General features: G+C 44.0%; 1 protein-coding gene across 3 annotated transcripts in view; it reads right to left on the minus strand.

Annotated features, from left to right (window-relative positions):
• Positions 1-5529, minus strand: part of Pspc1 (paraspeckle component 1) — an 82498-nt gene extending 76969 nt beyond the window's left edge. For all 3 annotated transcript variants that reach the window (XR_003834829.1, XR_003834828.1, XM_021181553.2), the window contains exon 1: positions 4953-5529. Coding sequence is in view for 1 of the 3 variants with exons in the window: in XM_021181553.2 (XP_021037212.1) it covers positions 4953-5321 (369 nt within the window). In the remaining 2 variants the exon portion in view is untranslated. The remainder of the gene's footprint in view (positions 1-4952) is intronic.
• Between the last annotated feature and the right edge of the window lie 4707 nt (positions 5530-10236).

The following is a 10236-nucleotide window of genomic DNA, read 5'->3' on the forward strand; positions in this document are numbered from 1 at the left end:
ACCAGGCTGGCCTCGAACTCAGAAATCCGCCTGCCTCTGCCTCCCAAGTGCTGGGATTAAAGGCGTGCGCCACCATGCCCGGCTTCCATTAGTTCTTGTTAATCACTCCTCCTGAAATACCTACCTGGGCTACGTATTTTTTGCTATCATGGGAGGGAGTCAAATTCAAAATCATGAACTGCAGTTTCTCCATTGTACTGAAAAGCAAGTGATACATTCAAACCTGAACAGTTCCCTCACAAATGCTACAATTGCTATTGTGCACAGCTAGAAAGTTCTCTATTATCACAAATGAGTGTATTTTCTAGTTTGTCATTGCCTATGTACACTTACTTCTTCACAGGAAAATAAGAACTGTTACAGTCCACAAACTACTTGTTACTTGATTTGCAATGAAACCCTATCTCCCAAAACAAACAAACACTGGGCCAGTAAGATGGCTCAGCAGGTAAAAGAGAACAGACTCCCAAAGGTGTTCTTAGACCTCCACATGTGTGCTACTGTGTGCATGCACACTCATGCAAACATATCCACACACACAAATAAATAAATCTAACAAAAATTCAAAGAGAAACTCCTTTCTACTGAAGAGATTTCACATCTGTGGTACAAAATAAGTATATATAATAATAAATAACTGATATAGTTAGTAGAAATGGTATTTATTGTGCTCCAAGAACTATGAAGAGCTTCTTTAGGCTTATATACACTGAGCAGAGGTAGCACACACCTTTAATCCCAGCACTGGTTTAAAGGCAGAGGCAGGAGGACCTCCAAACTCAAAGCTAGTCTAGTTTACAGAACAAGTTCCAGGACAGTTGGAGAGATAGCTCAGCGCTAACTGACTATTCTACCAGAGGTCCTGAGTTCAACTCCCAGCAACCACATGGTGGCTCACAACTATCTGTAATAGGATCCAATGCCCTCTTCTGATGTGTCTGAAGACAGTTATACTGTACTCATATACAATAATAATTCTCTGGGGGAAAAAAAAGTTCCAGGACAGCCAGAGCCCCCCCCCCAAAAAAAGCTTGCCCCATGAAAACTGCCCCGAGGGTACACTACCTCTTTATTCAATCTGTATGTGATGGCAAACTTGGGAAGCATAGGCAGAAGGATCGGGACTTCCAAACTACCCAGGCTACAGAATAAAACCACTTCAAACAGTTAATTCCAGCGTGGAGGAAAGGGCGGGGAGGAAAGGGCGGGGGAGTCTCTGTGACCAGGACAACCTGATCTACATAATCAGTTCCAGAACAACCAAGGTTAATACTGAGACCCTGCCTCGATAATAATAATAATAATAAATTAGGAGGCTGGAAAGCTGGCTCAGCACTTAAGAGCACTTGCTATTCTTGAAGAGGTCTTGGGTTCAGTTCCACACACACACACACACACACACACACACACACACACACACACACACACACACACGGTGGCTCATGGCCATCCTTAACTCCAGTTCCAGGAGTTCAACACTCTGCCTCATGGTCATCAGGCATCAAGTGGTGCACAGACACACAGAAAAACACATCAGACATATAAATTAAAATAATAAATCTAAAAAGAATTTTAAAAATAACAGTATCAGCCAGCAAGATGGCCCACAAGGTAAAGGTGAGGCCACCAAGCCTGATGACATGGGTTGGTTCAATCCCCAGAACCAACTCCCACAAGTTGTCTTCTGACCTCCATACTTGTACCATTGTTTGTCCAAAACATTTACTAACACATGAATGTAAAAAAAAAAAAAAAGAAAGAAAAAAAAATAGGGCTGAAGAGATGGCTCAGCGGTTAAGAACACTGACTGCTCTTCCAGAGGTCCTGAGTTCAATTCCCAGCAACCACATGGTGGCTCACAACCATCTATAATGGGATCTGATGCCCTCTTCAGGTGTGTCTGAAGAGAACAATGGTGGTGTATTCATATGCATAAAATAAATGAATATCTTTTTTAAAAATTACCAAATTAAGGTTAGACATGACATCTTTAGTCCCAATATTCTTGGGAGGAAAAGGCAGGCAGATTTCTGTGTGTTGTAGGCTAGACAGGGTTACATAATGAGACCTCATCTCCAAAAATAAATATTACCAAATAAAAAGAATTTCTATGAACTATGGAGACAGATCAGCAGGAAAAGATGCTTTGCTGTGGAGCCTGGCAACCTAAATTATATCCCTGGGTCCACACAGTGGAAGGAGAGAACTGACTCCTGCAGACTGAATCTGACCTCTACACATATGCTGTCATGCACATGCACACATAAGTAAAGAAAATGCTTTAAAAAAAAGTATTTCTAGGGGCTAAAAAGATAGCCCAGCAGTTAGGAGCACTTGTTGCTCTTTCAGGGGATCTGGATTTGGTTCCAGCACCTACATAATGGCTTGCCACAATCTATAATTCTAGCTGAAGAGAATCCTATGTTTCCTTCTGTCCTCATGGGCACCAGGCACACAAATGGTTGTAGCTTTTGCTACATTGTGGGTTCTTCTTTTTCCCCACCTTTTATCTCCCTGGGTTCACAACCTACCACTAGATAGGAAAGAAAGACTAGAGGGGGAGAGAGAAAGTCCTAAACCTAATTTCTTTCTTCTTTGGTTTCTTCCAACCACTAATAAACCACAGCCAACCCCCATGAACAGCCAACACCTACAATCCCCGCCTGCAGGGTTCTAGTATTTATATACCCTCGGAGACGATCCCAGAATTCCAAATATCACACAATCCTAGAAACTATCTGCAGCTCACAAAACTATGCTTTCCTAGAGCAGGAGGCAAATCATAGTCAGCTGCTACAGACAGCCCCATAACCCCACACCTGGGATTTAAAAAGCACATTCTTATGATATTTCTGTATTTTTTACAGAAACCAGGGGACCAAAAATCCACTCACTACACATAGTGGACACATACATGCAGGCAAAATATGAACACATGTATTTTAACGTTGATAATACATTTTTTTTTTAACTTTTCAAGACATGGTTTCTGTATAGACCTGGCTGTCCTGGAACTCACTCTGTAAAGCAGGCTGGCCACAAGCTCACAGAAATCTGTCTGCCTCTGCTAGGACCGAGTGCTAGGACTAAAGGCATGTACCACTAACACCTGGCAAGATGATAGTACATTTTTAAAAAGTACTTCTAGGGGCTGGAGAGATGGCTCAGCGGTTAAGAGCACTGACTGTTCTGCCAAAGGTCCTGAGTTCAAATCCCAGCAACCATCCTTAATGAGATCGTCTGCCCTTTTCTGGGGTGCCTGAAGACAGCTACAGTGTACTTACATATAATAAATAAATAAACCTTTACAAGAAAAAGTGCTTCTAGAGGAGTATTGGTTACAACTCTAATCTTAACACTATGAAGGCTGGCTACGCACCCACCCTGTCTCCCTTAAAAAGGGGAGTTGGGAAATCTCTAGAAATACAAACCAGGCAAAATTCGTATCAGAAATGTAATTGAGGAAAATACATAACAAAAAAAAATTTTAAAAAAAATTTGTATCAGTTTTAAAGCCATTCTACTATCTACCTATTAAGTCACTGTATATCAATATTTATATTCACACATACTATACAATTATATGTATTTCCAATTGAAAATTAGACTTAAGCAATACTTAGAATTTATAAATTTACCTGCTATGCACAGAATTCAGATTATACTGTAAAATTACCTAAGAAGACTAATTTCTGTAAGTTAACTAGTTTCCAATTAACAGGTCTTTTTATTCCTACACAAAAAAACTCTGGGTGCCAGGTTTAGAGGAACACATCTCCCATCCTACCCCCATCCTGCTTTTCAGACAGGGCCTCTCTATTTAGTCCTGGCTGTCTTGAAACTTGCTACGCAGACCAAACTGACCTGGAACTCACAAGAGACCATCCCACCTCTGCCTCCCCAGAGCTAGAATTAAAAGTGTGTGCCATTGGGCTGGAGATGGCTCAGAGGTTAAGAGCACCGACTGCTGCTGGGCGGTGGCGCAAGCCTTTAATCCCAGCACTTAGGAGGCAGAGACAGGCGGATTTCTGAGTTCGAGGCCAGCCTAGTCTACAAAGTGAGTTCCAGGACAGCCAGGGGTACAGAGAAACTGTCTTGAAAAAACAACAACAAAAGAAAAAAAAAAAATGTATACGACTTGCAATTAACTATCAGGCATAAGCTAGGTGGTGGTAGCGCAGGTGGGCCTTTAACGTCAGAGCTCGGCAGGGACAAGCAGGTATGACTGAGTCTGAGGCCAGCCTAGTTTACAGAGTGAGTTCCATGACAGCCAGGGCTATATAGAGAAACCCTGTCTGGAAAAACCCAAAATAAATAAATAAATAATGAATGAATGAATGAATAAATAGTGCTTCAAGCTGATAAACTAGGCATATTTTTTTTTTTACCTAATTGGATTTTTTTTCTTTACTTAAATTTAAGAGGGTATAGGATAATATTTTAATGCTAAGATAAGTCAAATACACGGTAGCACCCACCCTTGCCCCCAATTACTCTCAGGAGTTTGCAGACCTGGATGGCTTAGCGTAGACAGCACGCAATGCAGAGACAGAGGGCGAATACTTGCTAGATGCAGGAGAAGGAACCCTGGGCCTTGAGCATGCTAATGCTAGGCCAGGTTCTGCCACAGAGCTACACCACTCGACACATCCCCTTGAAAGCAAAAGGAAGCTGTGGATCATTCTGGTAAGGGAACAAGTCTGCTGCTGAAATTCCTCAAGTTCATCCCCAATTCACCTCCGTGACAACAAAATTTTGTCGCGCAAGACTGTCCACCCAAACGCCGCTGGTCCTCCTTGACCCCGCCCCCTGCGATAGCAGCGCGCTCCCGAAGTGAGCCCCCGGCGACCGGCGACCAGCAGGACAGAAGCCCTGCGGCGCCCTCACGCCAAACCGCAGCCCCCGCACTTTTTTTGTTGTTGTTGTTTCCTCGCGCCCCGCCGCAGACTCACCAGGCGGATGAAGCCGAAGCCTCGGTCGCGGTTGATGAAGACCTCGCTGGGCTCTCCGTAGCGCTCAAAGAGGCGCTTGAAGTCCTCCTCCGTGATGTCGGTGGGCAGGTTACCCACGAAGAGGCGGCAGCGCTGCGTGTACGTCTTCTCGCCCGGCTTGAGGAAACTCTTGATGTCGATGGTGAAGCCCAATTCCTCGTCCGGGTGCTCCTCGGAAGGTGCGGGTGGCGGCGCCTGCTCGCCGGCCAGCGTCAGCGCCATGGCCGCCGCGGCCACCGGTTCGCTCTCTCCAGCCGCCGACTCCAGGGCGCGAAGACGAGCCGGGTTTTTCTCAATACGTACTTGCTTCAGATTTCCTCTTAACATCATCTTAGCAAGTTCGCTTGGGATGCTGGATGAGGCCTAGACGTCAAGGTACACACGTCTCCACATGTATCTATGGAAACGAAGCAAGGAAAGCCAGGTAACGGAGGGAAGCCCAGCCTCCCCGCAATCACGCCCGCGGTGGCCGAATGCTCAAAATGGCGCTGCTTCAAACTGCAGTTGGAAGAGACGCGGGCAAGAGTCCCGCCCCTCCACGGCGCGCCTGCGCAAATCCCAACCCGCGAACCGTTTGCTTGCATGGCGCGTGCGCAAACTGTGGCGAGCCTGAGAGTCCACTCCTAGGGTCATCCCATCCTAAGATAGTGCAGACTATTGGGGGAGAGGGTTGTTTTGTTTTCTTGCTTTATGCAACTGGAAGTGTATGGACATATATATCCGAGGCTGACCTTAGCTTTCGATCCTCCGGACTCAGCCCCGGGACACGTAGGTCAAACCACTACGCGTGAGGTGTTAGTACCAGTACACTCCATCCTGGCCTAACAATATGACCCTTGACCTGCGTTGCCTGGACAACGACCCTCAATCCCACAATCCACTTGGCTCAGTTCCCACCCTCACTTTCTATATAAATGCGGGAAGGAATCACCCCCTCCTTCTCTTCTATTTCTCTCCCCTCTCTTTCTCTCTTTTTCCTCTTCTCTGCCCTTCTACCCGCTTCGCCGCCCCCCAATCCCTGCACAATAAACCTCTCACGCGTGGAACCACCTTGGCCTGGTCTGCTGTCTGGTCTATCCGCTCAAAATATATATAGATTAATATCTGATATTAATTAACATATTATGAGAAACAAAGTATATGTGTACAATACGGTGTGAAAATACAATAATTTAGGAAATGTATTTGCCCTTTTAAATATTACGGCAACTATCACTGAATAGAAAAAGAAAAACTTGCATGTTATCTGCACTGAATAGACTAAGGAGGAAGATAGGCAGTTCAAGGTCAGCCTGGGCTACACAGCAAAGTGGTATTAATAGAAAAAATGCTTCCTTTCATTTTTCTTGAGACAGGGTTTCTTTGTATAGCCCTAGCTGTCCTGGAACTTAGAGATCCACCCACCTGTGCTGGGATTAAAGGCATGAGCATATTTATACACAGCACTTAATAAAACAAATTTTCGAGGCAATTAAAAACACCTTTTAACAGGTATGGTAGCTTACACCTGTAATCCTAGCTAGCATTTGGGAAGCCAGAAAAAAACTAACAAAAATAATAAAGCTCTTAAAAATCATATTTCCTGATTAAGCAATCCAATGTTGTTTTTTTTCAGTGCTGGGAAATGAACTCGAGCTTTGCACACACCAGTGCTGAGCCCCACAGCCTCACAATCCAAGTTTCTGAAACAATCATGATTTTGCTTGGTTTAGTCTATGTAGCCCAGGCAGTCCTGGAACTCTCTACCTAAACAAAGCTGGCCTTAAACTCATAGAGATCCTCCTGCCTGTGTTATCTCTGCCCCACTGCCTCTGCCTCCCAAGAGCTGTGTTTAAAGGTTCACACCACCCTGGCTGTGTTGTAGATTATTAACTTTAGAGTAGAATTTCCTGAAATAGATTATAAAATTAATACAGACAGACCATGAACTCCTATGGACCAGACACCAGGCTTAAGTATTGATAGACTCCCAGAGGAGCACCTCACTCAGGCCTCAGGACAATAGCAGACACCCAAGAACTCACGATAGACCAAGCTTGATGCAAACCACATGAGGCTTTATTCCGGGAAAGCCAGAGCTCTGGGGACAACTCATATCCCAAGCAGGGGTAGAGGAGTCGACCTTGAGGGGAAAGAGGTCCCAGTTTTTATAGGCCCTCAGGGGAGAAAGGAGGGGGGTGGAGTAGGGGATTTCCAGATCTAAATAATGTCTATTCTCAAGAAATGGGTATGGGAGGGGTACAAGGAAAGAGTCTGGTGCAGGTGTAGCAACTCAGGATTGGCCGGGCTGTGGTTGCTGGGGAGATTTTCTGACTCTTTCTCAGCAACCAATGTCACAAACACCTGGCAATGGGCTTCATCAGTGGGCACACACATGGGTTCAAGGAACGGTCAAAACACTGGCAGACACATGGGTTCAAGGAGTGGCCAGAGCATTGTGCACCTCTATTTTTCTAAATCAGTGAAGTTAGTTCTGCTAACAGTGACATCTATCTTGCCAATTTCAGGGCTTCTGGGACCTTTTACATTCTGTCAGGATCTTTCAATACAATTAAAAAGAAAAACATACAAAATGAAATAAATCAACCAGGAAGATACACACTATCCAAATTAAGTAAAAAAAAAAAAATGCTGAAGATGGCTCAGCAGTTAAAAAGCACTGCCTGCTCTTCCAGAGGCCCTGAGATCAATTCCCAGCACCCACATGGTGGCTCACAACCATCTATAAAGGAATCTGATGCTCTCTTCTGGCATCCCCCAACTACCCCTGACATTCCTCAGTCTGCTCCAGTTCCACCATCCCTTCCAGTTGCTCCAAAGCCTTCAGTGAACTGAGTCTTTAGAAACTATCAGCAAAATCCTCCAGCCTCATTGTTTCCTGATTGTCCTGCAGTCATCTGCTTTAATTGCAGCTGGTCTGCTGTGAGGAATGCTTCTATCTCTCTAGAAACTCCTGGGTGTGACTGCAGATTGCCCATCTGTAATCAGCATTTGACAGGCTGAAATAAGAAGAACACATGTACAGCAAACATGGATGACAAGAGAAAAAGATACAAAGATAAATTAGCAGGGAGGTGGAGACACATATGTTTAATCATAGCTCTTGGGAGGCAGAGGAAGGTGGATCTCTGAGTTCCAGAACAGCCAGGGTTACACAGAGAAATCCTGTCTCAAAATAATAATAATAATAATTTACAAATAGATTTTTTTTTATATTTAATGTCACAGAACTTACATGTGAAAATATGTCATTTCTCAACTTTTATTTTTATTTATTTATTTATTTATTTATTTATTTTGGTTTTTCTAGACAGGGTTTCTCTGTGTAGCCCTGGCTGTCCTGGAACTCACTTTGTAGACCAGGATGGCCTTGAACTCAGAAATCTGCCTGCCTCTGCCTCCCAAGTGCTGGGATCAAACGCGTATCCCACCACTGCCCTGCTGTTTCTCAACTTTTAGACCACCTGTTTCCTTTTTCCTTTGACAAAAGTTCTAAGTCACAAAAGTTCATTCCAACATCATTCTCTCTTTGTCTAGCTCTTTTCCTCCCTTAATCTGTATGATATCTATTAATACAAGTATCGTGTGAGGCCAGAATGCATATATCCTTTCCTTCTTTCCTAAATAAACTGGTCTACACAGTTATCTTCTTCCTCAGAGCAACACTTCTCCCTGCCCTCACTTGCAGCTGATAACATCCACTCTATATTTTTTTTCCACTGAAGAAAGGACAGATAACCAGGCTAAAGCTACCTCATTAGCACAAGGATCAGCCTACTCCCCAGTGCAGCCTCCCACTCTTCTCTTCCTGTTCCCATGAATAAAATGTTTTCTCTATGGCTATTAGTTACATCCTTTTGCCTTGTTCTTTGTTCGGGCAGTTGATCTACCTGATCTAAACTGAGCAATTCTTCATCTGTTCTGGAGCTGTTGTTCACCTAGATGGCAAATAAGCAATGTCCAGCTTATCGTGTCTAAAGCTGGCTGTGACAGTGAGTGCCTGCAATCCCAGCACTTGGAACTGGAGGTTGAAGGATCAATTCAAAGTCATCCTGTGCTTCCTGGCAAGTTCAAGGACTACATAAGACCCTGTCTCAAACTAACACTCTCAATCCCCACAAAACATCCTGTTCAGACCAAGGCTCTTAGCTGTCCCACACAATGCTCATCCAGTCCTTTCCACTTCGCACGGAGGCACTATCTTTCATTCACATCATGAAACCAACAGTGCAAGGTTCATATTGAAGCCTTAAAAAATAAAATAAAGTAAAATAAATAAATAAATAAATAAAAATTTAAAAACACATACTCAGGATCCACCCAGCCAATAGTTTTGGTTCTATCTTGCAACGTTATCCCAGGTTGAAGAGATGGCTCCAGGGTTAAGAGCACTTACTGCTCTGGCAGAGGACTCAGTTTAGTTCTAAGCATCAACAGGGTGACTACAATCACTTTAGCTCCAGTTCCAGGGAACCTGAAGTTCTCTTCTGTCCCCTTGGGCACCTGCATACATATAGTGCATATAAACCTTTGTAGGCACATGCCTACAAATATACATAAATAATAAACTGTTGTTTAAAAAGATGTCCCGAGCCAGGCTTGGTGGTGCACATCTTTAATCCCAGCACTCAGGAGGCAGAGGCAGGCAGATTTCTGACTTCGAGGTCAGCCTGGTCTATAGAGTGAGTTCCAGGGCAGCCAGAGCTACACAGAGAAACCCTGTCTCAGGAAAAAGAAACAAAACAAAACAAAACTTAAAAAGACATCCCATCCATTCTATGCTAACTCATCTTCTGCTAGGTACTAATTATTGTCTAATAATGACTATTGTGCTTTCAGACATATTCCTGGTTCTGCCCTTGCCCTATTAGGCAATACATTTACTCAAAATCACTAGCTCCATCCCATCAGTATGTGACCATATATGGAAAGAGGGTCTCTAAAGAGAGAATTAAGATTAAATAAAGTCAGGCTGGGGAGATGGCTCAGTGATTAAGTGCACCAACTGCTCTTCCAGAGGTCCTGAGTTCAATTCCCAGCAACCATATGGTGGCTCACAAGTATCTGTAACAGAATCTGATGCCCTTTTCTAGTGTGTCCGAAGAGAGCAACACTGTACTCATTTAAATAATTCTTTGTTGTTGTTGTTGTTGTTTTTGTTTTTTGAGACAGGGTTTCTCTGTGTAGCCCTGGCTGTCCTGGAACTCACTCTGTAGACCAGGCTGGCCTCGAACTCAGAAATCCG

Source organism: Mus caroli, chromosome 14 (assembly GCF_900094665.2).
Source record: "Mus caroli chromosome 14, CAROLI_EIJ_v1.1, whole genome shotgun sequence".
Taxonomy (NCBI): domain Eukaryota; kingdom Metazoa; phylum Chordata; class Mammalia; order Rodentia; family Muridae; genus Mus; species Mus caroli.